General features: G+C 32.9%; 2 protein-coding genes across 3 annotated transcripts; both read right to left on the minus strand.

Annotated features, from left to right (window-relative positions):
* Nucleotides 1-2,730: 2,730 nt before the first annotated feature.
* Nucleotides 2,731-7,542, minus strand: LOC130797053 (polygalacturonase-like). The gene is made up of 4 exons (XM_057659531.1): nt 6,847-7,542; nt 4,625-4,914; nt 3,231-3,459; nt 2,731-2,993 (listed from the first exon to the last, which is right to left on the minus strand). The coding sequence occupies exons 1-4, from the start codon at nt 7,333-7,335 to the stop codon at nt 2,772-2,774; spliced, it is 1,230 nt and encodes a 409-aa protein (XP_057515514.1). The 5' UTR covers nt 7,336-7,542; the 3' UTR covers nt 2,731-2,771.
* A 1,601-nt stretch (nt 7,543-9,143) lies between these two features.
* Nucleotides 9,144-22,059, minus strand: LOC130797054 (type II inositol polyphosphate 5-phosphatase 15). 2 transcript variants are annotated; one of them, XM_057659533.1, is made up of 11 exons: nt 21,114-22,058; nt 17,660-17,912; nt 16,133-16,940; nt 14,440-14,564; nt 14,241-14,325; nt 13,589-13,751; nt 13,446-13,486; nt 13,082-13,349; nt 12,175-12,298; nt 11,715-12,075; nt 9,147-10,734 (listed from the first exon to the last, which is right to left on the minus strand). In XM_057659533.1, the coding sequence occupies exons 1-11, from the start codon at nt 21,889-21,891 to the stop codon at nt 10,378-10,380; spliced, it is 3,363 nt and encodes a 1,120-aa protein (XP_057515516.1). In that variant the 5' UTR covers nt 21,892-22,058; the 3' UTR covers nt 9,147-10,377. The 2 variants fall into 2 exon arrangements, with proteins under 2 accessions (XP_057515515.1, XP_057515516.1); XM_057659532.1 differs by having other exon boundaries at nt 9,144-10,734; nt 13,446-13,751; nt 21,114-22,059.
* Nucleotides 22,060-23,156: the final 1,097 nt, after the last annotated feature.

Below are 23,156 nucleotides of genomic sequence, written 5' to 3' on the forward strand. Positions count from 1 at the left end.
AGCTCATTCTCATCCGATAGGATGGTCATGAAAATTTTTGAAGAAAACCATACGTATGAAAATGAGAGTTTTATTACTAAAAAAATAACATGATAAATTTTATAAAATTTAATGCTAATATTTATTCTTATTAATTATACTACTATTTTACACTTTTAACATTATTACTTCGTTAGAATGTATACAACATTTTATTACTTAAATGTCGCTAATGACTCTCATTAGTAGTGACTAGTGATGGATTTAGGACAAAATGAAATGCTATTAATAATCAATAATATAAAATGTGCTTAACTAACACATATATTAATATTTCTAGGTATATGATTGTATAAATAAGTTGAATGCTAGCAGTTGACATTATTAACAGGGCATAGATTCACCCTTGCTCGAAAGGGTAAAATTTAAGAGATGGAATATACATATACGGTTTCCCTTGCTTTCTAAAAGAATGTTTGACTAGTGACTATTGACCGTTGACTTTTATTTCTTGGTTCATGTGAACTAACTAAAAATTTTGATGGTTTTCGTTGGCCATGGGATAATTGACTATGACACACCAATCTTGAACTAGAACTATTACATATTGATACAGGATTAATTACAGTTCAACAAATGTACAATTATACATGGTGAACCTCTCTCGTTTCCCTTTAGGAAATGAGGTTGACTAAATAGAGTGTTTGGCAAATGACTTTTTAGTTGATTTTTGACTTTTGACTTATTAGTTAGTCAAAAAGTCAAAAAAACGTGTTTTTAAATGACTTTTCAGTCAGCTGAAAAATTGACTTTTAAGTAAAAATGAAAAAGCTAGCTTTGTTAGCCTTTTATATTGGCTTATTAGCCCACTTTTTCTCCAACAAAACAACCAATATATAATTTTACAAAGATCTTTCTAAACAGTTGTCTTATCCGACTAACTTAAAAGTTAAAAAAAAATATAACACTTTCAGTTGGTCAAACAAATCAACTAAAAACCAAATACATACAACAATCAATTGCCCAACACCCCATAATCATCGGGACAAAGGTTCGATAACTCAAAAGAACCCAAAATTGTGCATTATTTGTGACAAAAATACTCCTACTTAAGTCGTCCTAAAACTTTGACATATCTTCTTGCAGCATCAGAATAATGTGCTCTCAAAGCTATATTGATTATTGAATCAATCACTTTACTAACACTTCTCTTTCCCACCGAGATTGCTACAATTAACCTTCTAATGTAGAAGCTTTTAGGGTCATGTGTTGCAATTTCAGTGGGACAAACGAGTAACCAAACATGCCTCGAGAAACAAGCTCTCGAGACTGAATCAATCACGGGAGACACAGACAACTGCCATGATAACTATGCTGAGACACCATCCCACAAACAGCTATTCTACCATGAACTCTCATGTTAACGAGTATTGCATCGAGCATGGGTCCAACGACATTCTCAAAGTATATGTCGATTCCTTCAGGAAAATATATGCTTAAAAGGTGTACATGAGATCGTGATGTGATCATTCAAGATGCATAGCCTCTAATAATGCCTAGTCTAACTAACCGATTTATGCGTCTATTATTTTCTTAACAAACCTATATCTTGCACAAAATGTAAAGTGCTAAGGGTAGCACCTTTGCACCAATAAGCAAGATTGAGATTCAAAGTTTTACTTATATAACGAGTTCACCCTGTTGGTGAATGGTACTCCCTCGTCTATTCCATTTGCTACATTTACAACAAAAGCATTCACGTTAAAGATGCAAATGTAGCAAATTCAATAAGAAATAGGAGTAACGAGTAATGTCAAACCTAGCACCGACATAGTCTCAAGTAACTCAGTTGTTCTTTTTCAAATTGCAATACTACATCAAGCTCAGAAGTTCTATGTTACTCTCATCCTCATGCCTGATATAAGCATGAATTTGTACGAGTTTCGAAATAAAAATAATCTAAGTTACTAATGCGAGGGCATTTAATTTTGGGCTTAATTAACATAAATTCCATTCAAAATTACGGACTACTCTTAAATATTTGTAGATTTATATGTAAAATTTCAGATATGAATCTTAACCTGTTTTTAAAAAATCTATAAATAAAAATGGTTGAAAATTTAACTGTTACAAAATTCAATAATAATGTTATTTTACAAGGATATCACTGATATAAAAAATGTCAAAATTTATTTATAGTCAGTTAAAATTAGAATCTTGAGCTACTCAATTCTCAAACACAAACTTTTAACAAGAGGTGGACAAGATGTTCACCGTTGTCTTTTTAATACACAAAAAGCAGGCGGAATAATATTTTAAATATTTAAATTTGGAAATGATATTTCAACGATCAGAGTGGCGCAGCGGAAGCGTGGTGGGCCCATAACCCACAGGTCCCAGGATCGAAACCTGGCTCTGATATTAGAGAAAGCTTCCTGCCATCATTTTTGCAATTTCTACTAATGTTCATAATAATAATAATAATACATCTATATTAGTTGCGGTTTTAATGTGAATTCTGGTGATTGAGCTTAATCATTAGCATTGGGGTTCAGGTAATTAATTTTTTCTTTTTTTTGGTTTCTCGTATCAGATCTCATTTCAGGTAACATTGCTCTATTTATTAATTAATTTGTATTTAAAGGTCACAATCATGAACTATTTTCCATAGTTCATTTCTAAATCAAAACAAAAGAAATATATACAAATTTTTTATTAACATTTCATTAATAGTTTACAAATATACACACAATTAAATCATTGAAAGAACAAATTGGAAGAAAAGTGCAGTTTTATATCAAGCAAGTAGTGGGTGAAATCAAGCCATAGACATTGCCAAATGCATTTTGACAATATGATTCAGCTTCTCCATCAATATATTTGAGATTTACATTTTGGAGTTTAATTTCTTTGCATGGATTTGTGGCACTACAATCAAATGTCATTGCTACTTTGCTTAATGAAGTTCCTCTTATATTTTGATACTTCACATCTTTGATTTCTATTCCCGAATCCTGAAAAATAGAATAATAATTTAAATAAAATTAATTTGAAATTTAAATAAACATTATTTTCTTATACTACTAAGAACGAAAAAAATTAATGAAAAGAAAAAATATTATATGTTAGCTTCATTATTTTTGACTAAACTACTAATATACGCGATTAAAAATCAGCGATATAGTAAAATATTTCCTAATATCGAAATTTTGTATTCAAGTGAAAAATAATGCAAGTATATATATACGTACCTGACCGGGACAATTTTTATTATGAGGGCAATAATTTTGATTAATGATAATAGGATTCCAAACATAGCGCATAAGAATATCTTGAAATACAACACCTTGAACAAAGCCATTACTCGGCCTTCCCCATGACTTGATTCTAACTCCAGTTGTTGAGTAAGAAATTACTGCTGTTTTTACTGTTACATTTTGTACCCCTTCTTCATCCTCATCTTTTGCTAGGCTTCCAATACTAAATTTTAATTACATTAATTAAGTTTCTAATTAAATCTATAATTTCATACAATTAAATATTTTGCATATTCATGAAATAATAAATAAGGTTCTACTTATATACATTTAAATTTAGACATTCATGAAATTACAAGTTTATTATTATTTACATACATTTGATGACACATGCATGTGGTTAATTGACAGTTAATAAACTCATTTTTTTCATATTTGCCTCCATTTAATTTTAAAAGGACATAATATTTACAATTTTAAGGGTTGCATTTAAAACTAACAAATTTTCTTTGTTATTGATAATTTTAACTTTTTTAAGAAATTTAATATGGAAATCGAGAACAATTAATATTTGGAAAAATTACTGTGAATAATACTATCTTTCATTAATTTTTCTACAATAATATTAACTTTTGATTAACCATGAATAATATCACCTTAAGAAGTTTTTTCTAGAATAATACTTACTCTAGTTTATTAACTAATTTACCAATTTTTTTTGTCATATAATCTCCTATAGTTTGATTTTTAGCATGTTAAGGATAATATTCTTAGGAAACACTTTCTAAATTAGTATTATTTATTTGTTAATCAAAAGTTGATATTGCTGTAAAAAAATAAGCAAAAATTTATATTATCTTTGATATTTTTTCCTTAATATTTTAGGTGATTATTTTAACTTTCTATGTGAGAATAAAAGGTAAATATAACAAAGTATATTATACAATCTTATATTTTTTCTAAAGCAAGTACAACATTTCTATAACTATTAGGATGGCCGATAGCTCATGCTGAATTGGCATTTTACACTTAAAGTCCAAAAGATTTTCATAAGAGTAGAATCGGTAGTTTACAATATGTTGTATAATTTTAAGCATCAATTTAAATTTTTTACTTGAAATGATTTTTTAACAATTGCACCAACAATGACAAATGGCCTACGGGCCCCAAAAATATTTAGATTATTTAAAAGTTAAATATTGTTTTATTTGCGTGGTTTGAATATGTGATTTATCTTTTATTTATTTTTTTATAATAATTTTGATCCCCTTTAAAGCTCTAACTTACACTTAAAATCTACTACATACTTTATATAAACTAACTATTGAATCAACATATTACAACATAAAGAGTAGTAAACTAGTAATATAAAGGAATTGCTACATCACCTAATTCCGTGACTAGGGCCACAAGCGATACGTTCGATCCACAAGTTTTTAGTTCCAGGTCCAATAGAGACACAATCATCTCCGGTTTTAATATTGGTGTTGAGAATGGTAACGTCCGATGAGAATTGTACGTGAATACCATCGGTGTTAGGACTATTTCCGGTAGCTCTAATTTTTACTGCTTGAACTTGAACATTTTTGCAGTTATTGATCACAATATGGTACAATTGGCTATTAAGGGAACTAATGCCTTTGGTCACTATGTTGTTGGAGTTGGTAAATGTCAATGTCTGCAATATAACACCACAATAGCAATATCAATAATCAAAATCCAATGTGATATGAGGTTATAGTTTTAAATTTCATTCGTCTTTTACTTCAAATGGAATATATAACATTAGATATGTAGAAGGTATGTATTATTGCACGACACTTTTAACTCAAATAACTCTCGTATGAAGGATCATGATCAACTTTTAGGGTGCATGGCTGGCTAAGGGAAGGAAAGACTAAGGGAAGGGCAGCGAAAATCAAACCTAGGTTTCTCCCACGAAAAGTGGTATATGCTCCAACCGAGACAAAGTTCAATTCTCATTATAACCATCAACTTATGAGCCAGTGTGATAAGGGGTTATAGTTTTAAGGATATTTTGATTTTAAAGGTACGAAGTTTAGCTCATTTGCTTTTAAAGGTTTGTACTTTCGTTTATTTTTTAAAGGTTCGAACTTTAGGGTGCCCCCGCTTTTAAAGGTTCCTCCGGTTTTGGTAACCTAGAATATCAGGTTATCTTCTTCTTTCTTTTGTTTTCTTCATCTGATTTTTCTACTCATCCAAGTCTTCTTCATCCCTCAACAATGACATCTTCACCATAAGGATGATATTTTCTTGTTTGATGATCTTAAAAACAACCCAATAAATAACAAATTATAAATTTTTAAAACGAATTCTTCAAAAACATGAAATTGCAACAACACCCACAAAACAGGATGAATAAACAATCAGTAACAGTAGCAAGCAACAACAATTCTGAGAAATAGACCTTTTGAAGCTCAAGATTATTCAAAATCAAATAATAGGAGCTGAAATTGAGCAAACCTGGGGAAAAGATGGGAGAACTTAAGAAAAACTTAGAAAGTAAAGAACCTTGAATGGACAATAAAATCAGTAAAAACCCCATTCTAAAACAGCAATCTTCAAAATCTTAAAGTTATAAAAGAGAGGAAAGGAAAGGAAAGAAAGATAATGAATAGACCAAGGTAAAAAAAAAAAAAAAAAAAAAACTCTATAAAAGAGCAATCTTCAAAATTAACAAATACCCAATTGTAGAAAGATGACAAACAATATCCAATTGAAGAAAGATGTCAAACTATTAATATTTCGAAAAATAAAAATGGTGAAAAAAATAGAAATGGTGAAGAAATAGAGTTTAGGGATAGAAAAATGGTGAAGAAAAAAGGAAGGGATCACCAGTACAAGATGGAAGAAGAAAGAAGGGAAAAAAAGGATGAAAAATACCATTTCAATCGGTAAAAGGTAAATCGAACCTTTAAAAGCAGAGACACCCCAAAGTTCGAGCCTTTAAAACATAAACGAAAGTTCAAACCTTTAAAAGCAAATGAGCTAAAGTTCGTACCTTTAAAATCAAATTTTCCTAGTTAAATCTCATCCACCTTTCATTTCAAATGGAATATGTAGCGTCAGGAATGAGGAAGCTGATATGTATAGCATCCACGCGTTTAGCTCAAATGGCTAGTTGGCTACCATATGAAGGATCATGATTAACTTTTGAAGGGTACATGGTTGTCTGAGGGAAGAAAGTAAGGAAATGGCAGCAAAAATCAAACCTAAATTCTCCTATGAAAAGTGATAGATGCTCTAACTGAGATAAAGTTCGATTCTCACTACAACTATCAACTTAATCTTTTAGCGAGTTAGTGTCTATCACTTAATACAAATAAGATTTATGATACACATAACCTTAATGGATACTTAATAAGGGAGTATTATTTTTATAATCTAAAAGAGTTTTAAATCAAATTATATCAAATTACGCATCAGTTATATGATGTACTTGATGTTATTTGACATTTTCTTTTTTAGTTTTCTTATACACAAGAATGAAAATAAAGATATTATTTTCGATGATCGATTCGTGAATATTAAACGTAATTTGCAATATTACATACATCAAACTTGCGTATGATTTAAATTAAGTACGTACCGTTGCACCTAGAGGACATTTATCACCATTTATACCCTTCTTACAATCCCACAAGGACGTTCCTTTGGCATCAAAGGTACCATGACCATAAATTGTAAGACCACTAACCCTATAAAACCCTACCCATCTTTGGACTTCACCAAGCAAATGATAATCAATTGGGGCTACAATTGTTCCATCGATAATAAACGTTATATCATTGCTCATACAATTATAACCTTCAAAGTTTATTGGATGAAGCAAATATCTTCCCTTAGGAACAATTATCGACGTCGATCCATTTGTGTTGCATGCAGCTTCCCATGCACTAAGGAAAGCTTTGCTTGTATCGGTTTTTCCTCTTGGGTTTGCACCAAATTTTAGTACGTTATAGACGACCTTTGTACTAGCATCAATAGAAGATAAAGATGAAGATGACGATGTTGGTAGGTTTAATAGTACCATAGAAACCAAAAATAGGAAAAATATGTGTATGTTGATCTCGATCATTTTGCTAATCACACAAAATTTTACCTTTAAAAGTCAAGCTTTTGTTTAAAAATTGCTTAGACTTTTGAAATTGACTTGAATAGTCGATGATTTGACAACTTTAGTTAGAAGTAAGGAAGAATATTATGAAAAATGCACCGGTTGAAGAATAAAGATTGATTTGAGAAGCGAAATAAATTGAACTTGATTAATCAAAATTAATCTGGTCTTAAAATGACATGAATAGTCGATGATTTGACAGGTTCAATTACAAAGACGAGGAAGAATATTATGGAATGATAGGAAAATATACGTTTCATGTCTCAAGGTGTGTGTATATATATATGTATAGTTTGAGGAAAAGTGGAGTATAAGTTGGTAAGAAGTCACACAACCATTAAGTTAGGGGTTTTGAAAAGATGGTAAACGTACACTAGTAAGGGAAATATGATTTTGTCAATCAACAAAAGCTGCGCTAATCAAAGTTATTAAAGATGTGTTAATATAAATATATAGTATTTTTGTTGATTACAGAGTAGGTCGAGGAAAAGGAGTAAGATAATTAAATTCGACATCATAATTAGAAAAATGTTATTTACTCTCTAACTGACTGAGAAAAGACCGATCATCGATTATGTGAGTATTAAGTTGGGATTTGGTTAATTAAGTGGATTTGTAGGGGAGGTGAACATACATCATGGTTACTAAATAATTAGTATATGCGTTGAATAAAAGTTAAGTATCTTTATCTTGAATACTAGACAATTTAATTAAAAAAGATAAATTGTTGATTTGTTGACAACTAATTATGAGGAAAATTAAGAAATAATTTGAAGCATTGCAAAAGAAACTCAAGATGAGCTTTACTTTCTAGAAGACCAAATTATAAATAGAAAATTAACAACATTTTGATGAAAATTTATAAATTGTAATTTTTTCGGTATAAGCATTAAATTAATTACTGATTTGTATCTATTTAAATTTATTAGCACTTATACATGCTTATCTTAATCACTTAATGAGCTACTCCGGTGAAAGATAATTTTTCATTAAGATGACTACAAGTAAGGAATTTATATTCTCATAATATGTATAAAATGTGTTATTTAACTCGTTTATAAAGTGTTTCTCCTGATGAGAACATCTCATACAACAATTTATGTATCTTAATTTATTAGATTTTATAAGAAGTTATTAGCTTTAAAATAAGTATAATATGTGAGAAAAATTCTTCTCATTAAAACCTATTGCTAACTTCTCCTTCTTTATCTAATTTTTTTAGAATTCCATCTGTAACTTTTTTTACTCTTATTATTTTGAATTTAGAATAGGTTAAAAAAAAAGACATTGAAAATTAAATTGATAATCTTTTCTAAAAATAATACTTACGCTCCAAGTAGAACTCTTTATCATAAAATTACAAGTTGAAGCAATTTAGAAAGTCCAAATTATCATTCTAATATTCCTTGAGATTTTAATGAATAAATTAAGCTATACATACAAGATTAAATATTTCGAAATTGGGACAAGCATTACATAGCCTTTTATATTTCAAAGCAAAACATAAATGAAAGCATCAACATATAACTTAGAAAGCAACTCTAGTAAAACTGTATAACAGGTTCATATTAGGAGTTTGAATTCAAAAAATGAGTTTAATATTTAATAAATTAATTTTAAAATCTAAAATAACGTGTTAAATATTAAATAACTAAAAGTGAGTATATCTTTGATACGAAGATGATGTTTTAATTAATTTAATTGAAATATTTAGCCTAATTTAAAACTATATTACAATGAAATCATATCAATTAGAATTTGTGTAATAACTTGACAAGGTATACTAGAATTTCGCTTTCAACTTTCTACTCCAAGTATGAAATCATCCTATTACTTTAGCAGCTCCATTTCCGTACATGGAATAGCCCTTAACTTTCGGATGATTCCTCTCATTGTTACTCAAACCACTACATTAACAAGCAAGGGTATTTTTGTCTTTCCATGTTTTAATAAAACTTATGGCTGGAGAAAATTAAATGAACTACTTTTATAAGATACCGTCTCTCCGTAAAACAACCTCAAACAATAAGCTCATATTCTTATAATATATGTTAAATGGATTATTTAATCCAAGCACAAATACGGCCTTTGATGAGACCATCTTATATAACAATTTGTAAAATTGTATATGCAAAAAAATTAAAGTGAGTTACAACCTACTCATATAGGCAACTATAAGCCCCTTTTGATATAGATTTTTTAAATTGTAATAAAATGAGTTAAGAAAGTTCATTAGTTATTATTTAGTTCAAAAACTTTTTAACTAATTTCATTTCTTTGGATTAATGATTATCCTTGTTTTGATTCCCTCCAATCTTTAAAAGTAAAAAAAAGAAAAATTAACTTCAACTAAAAAAAAATACAGACTTGAGCTTTTATGTACATTAAATTAAATTTATTATTCTCCGAAATCTCAATTTATGCAATATAAAAACACACAAAGTTCAACATCATGCGTTTTCCTACGATTTTCCTTTTTAGCATATATGCACCATTTTCCTTTCCTTTTCTCTTACATAATTAATGAACAAAATCACTAAAAACCAAAATATCATTCTCACAAAATCAGAAAACTTCAAAAAAAAAAAAAAAAAAAAAAAAGTCAACTACAATACAATAGGTGTTTATTATAGTTCAACTGACATAAAATTCAAAACTCTTGGAAACACATTTTAGCTTCTTTTATGCTTTCTTTATGTGTTTAGACATTAGACATTAAACTCTACATACCTTCTGTACACATGAAATGAAGTCAGGCTTCGATTCTTCAGCAAACAGCACACTTCTTAAATAGATGTAATGCAAATCAGCACCATATAGATGTTCTATTTACAAACGACAATCTGCCTTCGCCAAAAACTCTGCAACCCGGCTAGTTAGGGACAGTAACAAAATCTACGGTCTCAGTCTTCTAATTCCAACGAAGACCAAGATTTCGATGGTGTAGATACATTTATAGTGGTGAAGGAGTTTAGGAACATAACAAAAGTTGTTTGAACAGTTTCAAGGAGATTGAAGCTTACGTAATTTGTCAAAAACGTCGAGTGAAGTGTTGAGATTTTGGATGTTGGACCTGTGCAGGAGATTTGACTGGACTCTCCCCTCATTCTCCTGTTTTAATATGGAGTTTTTATCTTTAGTTAAGCAGCAGTGACGGACACGTATACGATGGGTACCAATCTTAGTACAACAACTTCCATGATATGTTACAAGCATGATGACTTCCTTGTCCCTCGCATCCTCACACCAGCTATTCTGAGGAACACCATCAACAAACTGCACTAGGGTTTCGAACTCCTCGTGATGAACTTCGATCTCCAATGTACGATCTGGTTCAACAACACCCTTTGCAGGGGTTACCTGCGGAAAGATACAAGTTTTATTTGAGATAGACTCTAATTATAGTATGTGTAAGTGATCTGGTAAAAAAATCTCAACCCTCTAATAGGTCCCAAGTACAGGATACATTATACAAATTGATGGTTCTTTGTTAGTTATAGAAGAAAAATGAAGACTCTAAAAAACAAATGACCCTCCCCCAAATGATAGTAAAAATATATCAAGAAAAAAGGGAAAATATGATGAAAACAAGAAAACCCTGACAGAATCCTCTAGTTTCATGAAACGAGCAAACTATCCTTCCAAGACCCTCCAACAGATGTGACACTGGGGACTTAGAACGCAGAAGGGCCAACCTTTTTTCCTAAAGTGAATGCCTCTCCCCCAAACAGTTTCTCTTCTCATCAGATCTAATCCTCTAAAAACTTCCCTCACGTGAAAAAGTATCCTATTCAAAAGGAACAATTGAACGTTCTACCTTAAATTAAACAAAATACATAATGACTCGAATGCGACTTTGATGGATCATGTGTACTCTCCCTTTTAGGAATTTAAAAAGGGCCACATTTAACTTTTGGAGTTAAGAGTCTCAAGTTTTACCTTAATTCCAATATAGACCATCAATATATCTTACAATTGATACTCCAGAATATATACTTAATAGGATAAAGCTAGTGAAGTAGTGGTGATGTGTCAGTTTTGACTGTCAAAAATCTGGACTACTTGATAACAGAGTCCAACCTATCCATCAACGAATAATTTAACAAACTCCACCCCAATAAATAAAACACCATCTGCACATGTCAGCACTTTCAACTACGCAAATAACAGTGTACTGATATCATTAGTATAAGTGCTTCAGAGAATAGAAACCTACTTAGTATACACAGAATACCTATCCTGGAGTCAATCATATCGGTAGAAACTGTCATTGTTCCATTGTCTGTTTACAAGTCAAAATGGATTAAACTGATTAACTATAACATGATTTGATGAAATACCTGAAGCCATCGTGGGAAACCAAAAGCACCTCTTGGACTGTGATTAGATGCTACTCCATCTGTGTCGATGGTGGACTCACCAAGACATATAATTGTAAACATAGCTTTATCAAAAGGGCTTTTGTTTGTAATTCTCAGAAGTGATTTGCCATCATCTTGAAGAATTATGTTGTTTGTACTGACAATAGTTTCTGGTACTCTACATAGTTTCTGAAGCAGAGAACGGACTTCTGGGTTTGATTCAATAATTTCACAGTACTCTTGTCTCCTTACTGACTCATCAACACGAGCAATATCTATATTAAATTTGCAGCGGACAGGCTTGTGATCGCTGTCAGTTACATCCATGCAAGCCTCATACCTAATGATGATACTTTGTCAAGATATTAAAGAAACCTAAAGTATGAAAATAACCAAACCACCAAAAAGTGTGCACAAAAACGTAACTCAAGAAACATACTCTGATATTGAGCAGACAACTGGACAATCAAGACTACACTCTGAACTTGAAGAAGTGCGACTATCACGATATAATACCCTGTCACACCAAGCAGGAATACGCTTCTTTTCACCAGCGTCATAACCTATAGAAGAACAAAGCCTTCACATCAAAAGAAGCATAGGAGTGAATAAAGGAAATTTCACAAATTTGCTCCGCAAATATAAAGAAGCATCAAGCAAGCCTCGACTCCTCATAGAGAGAAACAGTAATCAGCAGAGCAGACGATGATACAAAAAAAAACAACATAATGAAAATTTATGAAAGGTTAGCTTCTTGGGGAAAAGGAAAATAAGCAAATGTTCATAGACAATAGAGCTTAAAGACTCACAGTTTGGTAACTTTTCATTGCCAATTATATATCTGACTACACTGTATTCTTCTTAATGGACTACTGTATTATATACTCATTCACTTTGATAAGACTTACAAATACTGGTCAAATTAAGAGAACGCAAAGATAAATTCTAGATAGCATCAGTTAAGTTTGATACATTTTACTTACAAACAAAAACAACTTGCATAGTTGGCATATATAATGCTGTAATCTACCTAACATATAGAAGAAGCAAGCTAGAAGTCATGTGAAAGTTGATCAGTGAAAGTTTGATTGGTAACTTTACACATGCAGAAGAAATCTTGCATTTAGGGAACATAAAACAGCTTTTATTGTACTTTTCCTAGTTTCTGCAGCGGAGACTTGATAACTATTTCTCTATGACTGTGCCTAAATTTTAGAAACAATTGCCTCCATTGGCACATGTACTCCGATCCTACGCTCTTTATTTTCCCCCCATATTTGATATATGCCAGGAGATAAGTCAAAAGAGAAGGGCCTGGCCTAAGAACAAGTTTTAATAAACAATACCAGCTAAACCAGGTTGATGTCTTTCAAACTTGTATGTTGGAGGAAACCTAACAACAGCTTCACGCATTCCTTGGAACACTCTCCCAGCCTCCATCTCTGCTCGAAGTTGATCCCGCTCTCTGAGCCACTCAAAACATCTTTGTGAAATAAAATCTCTGGCTTCATCATAAGATATACCATCCAGACGATAATTAAAGTCTCCAAGAAAGATGACCAAGTCTGCTTCTGATAACTCAGGTATTACATCAACTGAGCGAAAGCTCATACCCTGTAAGACGCACCCATAGTTGTGAGAACATTATAACTCTGCATGCTCATACGTACTTAGAAAACTAGGCATGCATAATGAAATATGGAGGATTACATTAGCTCCACGCAGAATTTGGGCACCAGATGAGACGCCAACTGCAAGACAAACGGCCAATGGCCAGCCATAACGATAAACAAAGTATGATAAATATATGAAGCAGGCAACCGAGCAAGATAATAGGAGATATGGCTTAATACCGGAAGCACCATTGAAACTGGAAGACCGACTGAAGACCATTGATCGGTACACATGATCAAAGTCAGCATTCCTACGGTTGACGGCTTCCAAATGTGCAGCAAAGTGACAGTTAACAAAACACACAATTCGACCATATACTCTCATCCGTAAGCCAACAGCCCCCTGTAACAAGCATCTGAAGCCAGGTCAGATGTCAGGAATGACATGTAGCGACATTATGTTGATCAATGTACAAGGGCTTACTAGATCATAACGTAGAATTTAGAAAACAATCTTAGAAACTCAGAAAATAATTGACATTTAACCTATTTAAGAGGCAAGCAAAGTTGAGCTACTGCTATTGATGTCAGGAGAAAAAATCTGTAAATTTTTTAGTTAAACCAAAAATCAATTAACCATTTACGTAGATGGACAAAGCAAGTAACTTTGTTCCAATATTAAAGAAACAAATAAGTCCATACAACATAACCAGATTACAGAAAACAAATCAGGCTTGATTATTAATGAAATAAGATCAATGTTAAACTGGGTTAAAAAAATCAAGCAGTGCTCTGCTACTCCAATGAGAATCCAACAAATTATAAAAGAGGTCAACAAATGAACTTAAAAACAGAATCATATATACAAGCTGCTGCGATAATGAAGATATACCTTATTACCAATTGCACGTCCAAAGCCACAAGGTACAGCGGCAGCATCAACATCCCCAACATGAGCTTCAAGGCTCTTTCTCACCCTGGAAACAAGGCATCTTTGTGATCAACAGAAACACAGAACTGAGAAGCCAACAGCCCAACACACATCAAAATGCGATGTTTAAGATATTCAGCATAGCTAAAATAGTACTCACCAAACAGCAATGAGTAAACCAGCCAGCTGTCTTGAACCAACACGCTCAAAAGTGGAACCTTCATCCAAGATATTCCCAATAGTGTCAAGCCACCACTGCCCAACAGCACTACCTTCCAATCCAACCTACCAAAGGGAATATTGTTCAGAAGGTAACCTTGTCTGCGCTAAAAATTAATGTTCACCAATCGCCAGTTCAAGAAAACTCAAATTAACAAGAGGAACAATGATGTTAAAGACCGTTTATCACCATTTATGACCTATCCTATTTCTTCTTGATTTTAAGACCCCATCACCAAAAACATGTTCAAATTAGTAGTGAATGATACATTAAAACAGATGGTGAGACAGAAAGTGAATATGCACATAGGATACGAATTAGATGTAACTATGAAACCTTCCTACAATGCAGCGCTCGCCAAGAAGTGATCAACTTTAGCTAACATACACAACTTGATACCAACTTTACATGTAAGAGTTTTGAAAATAAAGGACGGTGACATGCTAACTTCTTGTAATTCATGCACATATTTCACATACTCATCAATAGGCATGAATTAGATGTCTATCACATTTTGACTAAATTGCTACTATCAACCCCTTCAATAATAACTAAACAAGGAATGAAGTACCTTTCACCTAGCACTCTGTCTCAAGGCTCAACTCCTTCTCTACCAGGCAAGACATTCCATGAAAGAGAAGCGGGAGCATAGTGTAAAAAAGGCTGCATCGCATTGCGTTGGCCGCATTGTCAAGGTTTTCAAAAAAAATGAACCAATATTTACCGCGTTGTAAAGGTGTAAAGAATCGCGTTTGGGCCGCATCATGGAATATTTTATAGTTTCGACCGATATTTAGGTATTACGATAACCGCATCACTATTCCGTTACCGCATTTTTACACTATGGACGGGAGATACATTAATAACACCTATTGCTAGTGCTACTTAATTAACTTGCAAAATTCTACACAAGCAACACAAAGTTTCTAAAGATGCAATGAAATACAGCCAAACCAGAAAATTCAGGGAAATTAAAACAAACCCCTCTATCCGAATTTAGTTGATACACATAACACATGGATTCAACTTATATTAAAATTTTAAGAGTTAGGTTTATGTTTGAATGGTGTAATTGCATAAAACTGTTAGTTATTTAGTTAAATGAATGGTGTGAGTGAATGCATTAAGGTATGGCTGGAATTTGGAAGGAGTAAATTAGCTTAAATTTTGAGGGTCGATTAGTAAAAACTGATCGTGAAAGGAAATGCTGCAACTAAAAAGAAAGAAACCAAAAAGAATATGTGGCAACTAAATTGGGACAAAAGGATTATAGAAGTATCACTTATTCACAGCAAATTGTTAGATTGACATTGAATTAGTAGGTTTGGGAACCGACTAACTACAACAAACTACTAAAGACAAAATTGGCTTGCGCACCATCTACCAAATTCCTCAATATAATACAACATGTAAGCATATAGACTATGTCTCATGAACACGACATTGGCTGTCAAAACACATGCACATAACTCAAATTTATAGGTTGCGTAAAATTTAAAATAGCTATGACAGCTAACACATGGATTCATGAAGTATTCGTGTCGCACATAAAAACTGTCTTCAATTGGTGGAACAAACAGAGATGAGCCAAACTATCATGAGCTTAAGGCAATAGATTTGTGCAAGAGCTTACAGTTTCTTTAGCAGCAGACATTGCAAGAACACCAGCACCCATTTCTAATTCTTGCAAGCCAACAACAACAATATCAGTATCTGATGAAGCACAGCCAAGCCAAGATATAAGAGAGTCATAAGATGCCCTTCCTTGAGCAACATTCCAAGTGCCAGTCAAAACCTTTAAATTCTCCAGCCTCGTGTAAAGAAATTCTTTCCCACTTAACTCTGCACGAATCAGGTTGTCAATGTGCCCTGGAGATGTTATATTCCATCCTCTTATACCACCATGACCTGCTAAAGTATAAATATAAGCACCACCAACAGCCATTTTGATCACAGGACTACTATGAGCCACCCAAGTCCCAAGCAGGTTCCCTTCAAGATCCACCACCTGCACAATGCCACTTGAATAACCAACCCATATTCTAGAACCGTAAGTAGCAAGAGACTGAACAACAGAATGATGAAAATGGAGCTCTAGGTGACGATTCCCATTATCATCCCACTGCACAAGATGACCACTACTGCACCCAACCCAAACCATTCCATCTATTGTTGCAACCATTGCTTCAGTTCGTCTATCATCTCCCATAGCCCCCTTGACTGCAGCTCGACGAACCGCGTCAGCAGCGCCAAGAATAGCATTACGTGAGCGTTGAAAGAAACCAAAAGAAGCTTGAGCTTTTTCCTTCTTTAAAGCAGCTACATACCTCATCTTCATTTCATCTTCTGCTGTCAAATCCTGCAATGATGAGATGTCCAACCAGCTCTCAGTCTGGCCATCGGTATTGAAGACTTTCAACAATTCTCGCGTTCGGGCATCCCTGTTCAAGTTTTAGAAAAAAGCTGAAACAAATTATTTCAGCACAACACATATGATAAAAGCAGTAAAAGTTCATTATATGTTTTGCTTACAATTGAACAAAGAATCAACATCAAAGATGATAAAACAGAGCTTTGAACAGGTTTTTAATGGACAAGAACTTACTATTGCATCATATTAAAATAAACACATACTAACTTTGCAATTTGAATACAGGAAAAGTCAATATAACTTGTATCGGGACAATAATACTTGCATTAGTAACATTGACCAAACTTCATATCTCTAGCCTTTCAAATGATTGCAAATACAGACACAGATCATTTCTATTCAGATATCCAATAAACACAATTTAGCAACCTATCACCTAATTATGGTTCAGTTATGTCATTTAAATATTAACTTCCCCTCAAGTAACCATACGATTATATCAAATAATTGACACTCTCATATCGAAAACAAATGATTGACACCCTGATATGGTATTGGGATAGATTTCAGACGCATCACATTCCATTAAAGACACTGAAAATGCAAACAAGAATAAATTATAAATGAAAAGAATAATTCAAAACATGCCCACACTTATAAACACACCCATATTTAACACTTGTACAAAGATTCAAGTAACATAAGAGGTCAAGCAATGACAACCCAAGTCCAAGATTAGAAAGGGAGAGTCTTCACATCAAATGTAGAGTCTCAAAGGGGACGACATACCATAACGCAAATGAAAGAACACCAGCACTCCAGACCTTTGCTGTAGAATGATTTGATACCAAACACTTCACGTCTGACAAAAACATGTAGCATACACCATTTATAGTTACTTGACTCTTAAGGTCAACATAGGATCTCTCAATTACCAAGGAAGCAATATGTCTTTCCTCGGATTTTAGGGAAAGGGACTTCACGATAGCTTCCCATGGCCAAATCCTAATAATGCCATTCTCAGAACCAGACCAAAGATCACCTAAGTACAGGAAAATATCCGCCAATAATACAGAAGGATGTGTTAGTACAGTGCAAGAGTAAAGACGAGCACAATGCTTAATTCATATGAGAACAAGGATTCTTTTTCTTGCCTGCATAGAATGCAAATGCTAAGTGACCAAGTCCCATATAAATCATTAACTAATCAATCAATAAAAATCATGTTTTTTTCATTTGACTAACTGGCAGTGGCACATAAGAATATACACAAATTTACCAAAAAAATTATCATTGACCTTAGCAACCCCTATTCGGCTGTTCCCTTGTGTTTCATAATATTGTATTATGATGGTCATAAACGATATAATCAATTAGTTTGCTCTCGATTCTAGTTTGACAGTGGTGATCGATTTGGTGAATCCCAATTCAAAGTTAACAAGCCCACTACAGACAACCCTACTTTGTTCCAGAGTCATCTTCGACAAGTTTCCTCGTCAATATTAATGAATGATGAGTTGATGATGGATCAACACTAGCTAAAACTTGAATTAGCAAATATCATTTAAACACTTGCATAGATACAGAATGTTTGTCAGAAATAACCACCAAAAATATGGAAAATAACTCAAATGAACCAGGAGCAACCTGAGCACTTTTGACATGATCTTAGTCTGACTACGGCCAAAAACCATTATATTTGATAATCAATATTGGTCGCTGGCATAATCACACTTGACTCTTGAGAAAGCAATTCATCATACAATACTGCATCCTCATGTAGTCTGAACTATAAAGTTGTTGGAGCCATTTGGTGATTAACAAAATATTACTAAATCATCTTGTAGAAAGATACAGATTGACTGCCAATTTCGGTAATTGCAAGAATTGGAAAACTAAGAAAGCTTTGTTATTGTTAGAGTTGGAAGCAAGGTGTGCATAAGAAAAGGTGGATACATGAAACGTTTGCCAATCATCTTAGGCTCAACTCAGTTTTCCTAGCATCTTCATTTTACACTAAGGTGACCCATGAAACATGGAGTTTTGGAGTTCAATAAATAAGAGTCCAAATTAAATTATGCAAAGAAATAAGTAACCAACACTGCAACACTATCCTGGTTTGGCTGTAACCTGTCCACAATACCTGTTAAATTCCAATAGCATTTTACTCACTTTTAAGTATCACTAGCACTCATTCATGAACCCAGGCCCGACTAATACCAGGAGAGGGCGGAGTGATGGTAGTATGGCACAGAGCCTCGCAGACTTCATGGCCCCAACATTTAGTTCAAGTTACTTATTTACTCAACTCCAAACTTAGGTCATTGGCAAATTGCTCCATCTTGATAATCTGAGGTTCCATATTCAAAACCTGAAAATACGCACCTAATGTGCTTATAATATGAGAATTCATTTTTATTTATTTTTTTATTGCTTACATAGTGATTCTTTCCTAATATAAAAGTTATTTTTTACTTCTAATATTTTCTTTTCAATGCTAACTATGTTCCATTTCCTCTGTCCAACTCTTTTCTCTCTTTCTTTATTTGATTCCTGTATCATTCAAAGGCCACAGAGGTGTAACAATCAAATTACTATTCTAACATGACAATTAAAATATCCTTGACCATCTCTATCAAAATGAAATCTAAGATGATAATCATGTTTTTTTGTACCTAATCTTGCGCATGATTTAATTAATTATTACTATGAAATTTATTTTACATTTCATTAGATTGATAAGATATGTTACATTTTTAAAAAATTGTACATTGTGCTGGCAAAAAGTATGACTTAAGTTGTAATTAAGCAAAAAAAAAAAAAAAAAGTTAATTTTTTTCTCTTGAAAGAACTTTTTATTTTTATTAGGGTTACAAATATATTTGAGAACACCTTGAGCTTTGAACAATATCTTAGTTGTATAGAGGTTGATTTTTGGTTTTCGCTCCAGGCTACATGAACCTAAAGAAGATTGAGTATCATCACCAAAGAAAACAACCTAAACGCCAAGAATATAAAAAGTTTATAACGTGTTATATCAAAGGTAAACGAAAACAAACTCTTTGTCATCACAAAAGTAACATAGTGTACATCTGCTCCCAAAACATGCCTAGAAGCCAGTGAGAGCCACTTAATCACATCAACATAATATTTTGTTCATTCTCGGTAGGTCCAAAAATCCATATTTTTTATTTTGTATTTGATGGGCTATTGTGAAATCAGAAATAACTCATTACATTATGTGAATTTTTTTATGTAAAATGGCAAATGATGTGTTGCCAATGGAAACATCTTTGTTACACAATAGGTAAGTTGCAATGTTGCTTACATCCAACTCCAAACCCTACCTAAGGGGCCCTAAATGGGAATTAATTATGGCATTAGGTTATGAAACGTAATCCAAGAAACTTTCGAGCATTACTAACTGAAATTTTAAGGGGAAAACTCCATCAAATTCCAAACAAGACCAAATCTCTATTTCAATCGATGAATCATTGGCAAATATCATCCTAGCCTTATATTGAAAGACCTCCTAACATTCATAATTTACCTTTATTTCCATATCCTAATCTCCAATCTCTCTTTGCTCCATCAATTCAGATTATTTTGATTGCAAAATTTGAAACTCAAACAAAATCAATTTGCACTCACAAAGATCCATAAAAGATCTCAGACATAAAACACCAGCTATTTTGTTAGTTAACACAAGGTCGATTTTCACAAAATTAATTCCCCCACGGATTTCCATTGAAATTCTAGTCGTATTTAACAAGCAGCATCGCAGCATCCAAATTCAGCTTCCCGCTATTTCTTACTCGCTCACCATAAAAGAAATTCATGGTCAAACAAATTCAATTTGAAGCTATCAAGTCAGAAATAAGTTCCCTCAGGTTCAAAAAAATTCAGTTTAAGTCGAATAACTTTAAAAAAGTCTCCAACCAATGCTCTAAAAACTCCACAATTACACATAATAATATTCTCTAAACCTTCCACCAATCTCAAAGTTTAACAAACTCAACGACAAATTTATCAACAAAAACAAAATTACACTGCCTCAGTGCCACTATAGAAGCTAACTGAAGGTCAATTAGACATTATATTATGTTATATTCATTCATTCACACATACATTTACATAGCTTCCAACAAATTAAACCAATCCACACCATCATTCATAATCAACCAAAACAAAACATAAAAATAAACCATTACAAATGATGCAAAAACCAAATTAAGATTCTCACCATATGAAGTAATAACCATAGAAAGAACCGGCCCTCTATGAGCTTGCCAAGACAAACACTCCTTAAAACCATTCTTCTTCCCATCCTCCATTCTCCAACACGTTATTTTCCCATCTTTGTGCCCACTCCACACCACTCTCCCTCCTTCATCCCCAACCATACAAACCACTTCCGCCGCCACTTCGACCGACTCACAAAACTTCGAAGTCATCTCATCCCCCGCCCTCACCTCACCTCTACACACATCACCCTCATCATCACCATCATGAGAAGAAAAAATTTCCGACAACTCCCAACACCTCAAAGAATTCTCTCCACCACTCCATAACTGCTTATCAGTACACATAATCGTCCTCAATTTCCGCCCTACTTGAGTCTCTCTCCTCGGATGCGGTCTAACCTCAACACTCGGAGGCCGGTCCGGTCGAACCGCCGACCTTACCGGTAACCTAAAAATTCCTGTTCCTCCACCAGAACCAATAAACTCCGGTAACGGAGAATTACCACTGCCATTATTAGAATTATTACTATTAACTTTCGAAAGTTTGCGATCAAGAAACTGAATCATGTAATCGATCTTTTTACCAGCAGATTTGACAACGCCATTTGAGGTAGTGGTTGAATTAGAGTTTTGGAGAGAAACAGATGAAGTAGTAGGAGAAAAATCTTCATCGGAAGAGGAAGAAGAACCAAATCTGTCGAAGATTTTGGGAGCACGAGGATATGAAGAAGTTGAAGGTAGAAAATCGTTGTCATCTTCTCCGAAGTGATCCTCCATTGTTGCAAGAGGAAGGTTGCAGATGAAGGAAGAGAGAGAAAGTAGTGAGAGAAGGAACTATGATAAAAGGTAGGTGTTTGGGACAACTGTGGTATGACTGGAAATGTGACTGAATAATGATGGAAAATGGAGATGAAGACGTGGTGGACTCTAACTACAAATTTAGGCTTTGGATTTTTTTTCTTTAATTAAGGCATTGTTATGAATTTATAAATTATTGATATTTTTTGGACTCTAATTATAAGTGTCCTATTTGCTTTTTGGACACTATTTATCTCTAACTCTTAATTTGTATTGTATTATTAATTTATAACTTAAAATATAGTCAAGTGGGATTTTATTTGATTCGTCTCAATGCAAGGATTATTTATATCAAACTTTTTATAATTATTAATTATGCACAAGTAAAGATATTAAAAATTGAATAAGTGCATTGAATAGAGTGCATAAAGCAAATAAGACACTTGTGGACTGTGGTGAATAGGAGGAAGTATATGGGATTGAGATATGGTGAGTATGAAGTTGATTGTTTTTTAATATTTATGTGATTTTTTAACAATTTATAAGTGATTCTTCTAAGAATTTAACACATAGAAAATATTAAAAATATTACTGTTATTAGCGATTTAACACGTAGAAATATATTAAAATAGATATAATGTAAGTCATATTAGCAATTTTTTTATCTAGACTATACTTCATGCTTGAAAAGATAGGAAAAGAATGTGGTAGCAGAGACGGAGACGAATGGGACTAGAGGATGGGTGGCAAGGTTGCACAACAGTGAACTTGAGGTAGTGGTGGCGGTACCATGGTCAATTGCAGTGTTTTGAGGTCATTGATTCTGTTGTGCAACAACGAAAGTATTATGAAGAAATTCATTGGGGCTCAACCTCTCAAACGTGCTTTGATTATTTTAATTTTTATCTAACCCACCTAAAATACATTTAAATCAATTGTTACTGTGTTAAAGGTGACCCTTATAATAATTAATCAAGATTTGCCACAAATCATGTTAATGGACTCATGAAAGTGATGGTGGTGGCTCTTACATGGAAAGAGGAAATTCGAGGTTTAAAAAATATTTTAGATTTGAACTCTCGCCTTTTTTAGACTATACTTTAGTTTTAAAAAGAGCATTGCGAATGGCGTTTTAAAGTGTTCTTTAACAAGGATAAAATTGATTTTAAGTATAAATATGTTATAAACATCTAATTTTATAAGTATAAAGTATTATTTATATTACCTAATTTAATATAAATTTT

Source organism: Amaranthus tricolor, chromosome 12 (assembly GCF_026212465.1).
Source record: "Amaranthus tricolor cultivar Red isolate AtriRed21 chromosome 12, ASM2621246v1, whole genome shotgun sequence".
NCBI lineage: Eukaryota > Viridiplantae > Streptophyta > Magnoliopsida > Caryophyllales > Amaranthaceae > Amaranthus > Amaranthus tricolor.

What these genes read in the sequence shown, in the direction of transcription:
- LOC130797053 (XM_057659531.1), bottom strand. Translation starts at nt 7,335, where the DNA reads ATGATCGAGATCAACATACACATATTTTTCCTATTTTTGGTTTCTATG. An exon ending in GGCCCTAGTCACGGAATTAG is followed by an intron (nt 3,460 to 4,624) that starts GTGATGTAGCAA and finishes ATTAAAATTTAG; the next exon opens with TATTGGAAGCCTAGCAAAAG. An exon ending in ATAAAAATTGTCCCGGTCAG is followed by an intron (nt 2,994 to 3,230) that starts GTACGTATATAT and finishes TCTATTTTTCAG; the next exon opens with GATTCGGGAATAGAAATCAA.
- LOC130797054 (XM_057659532.1), bottom strand. Translation starts at nt 21,891, where the DNA reads ATGGAGGATCACTTCGGAGAAGATGACAACGATTTTCTACCTTCAACT. An exon ending in GTTCTTTCATTTGCGTTATG is followed by an intron (nt 16,941 to 17,659) that starts GTATGTCGTCCC and finishes AAACTTGAACAG; the next exon opens with GGATGCCCGAACGCGAGAAT. An exon ending in TGTCTGCTGCTAAAGAAACT is followed by an intron (nt 14,565 to 16,132) that starts GTAAGCTCTTGC and finishes TCCCTTTGGTAG; the next exon opens with GTTGGATTGGAAGGTAGTGC.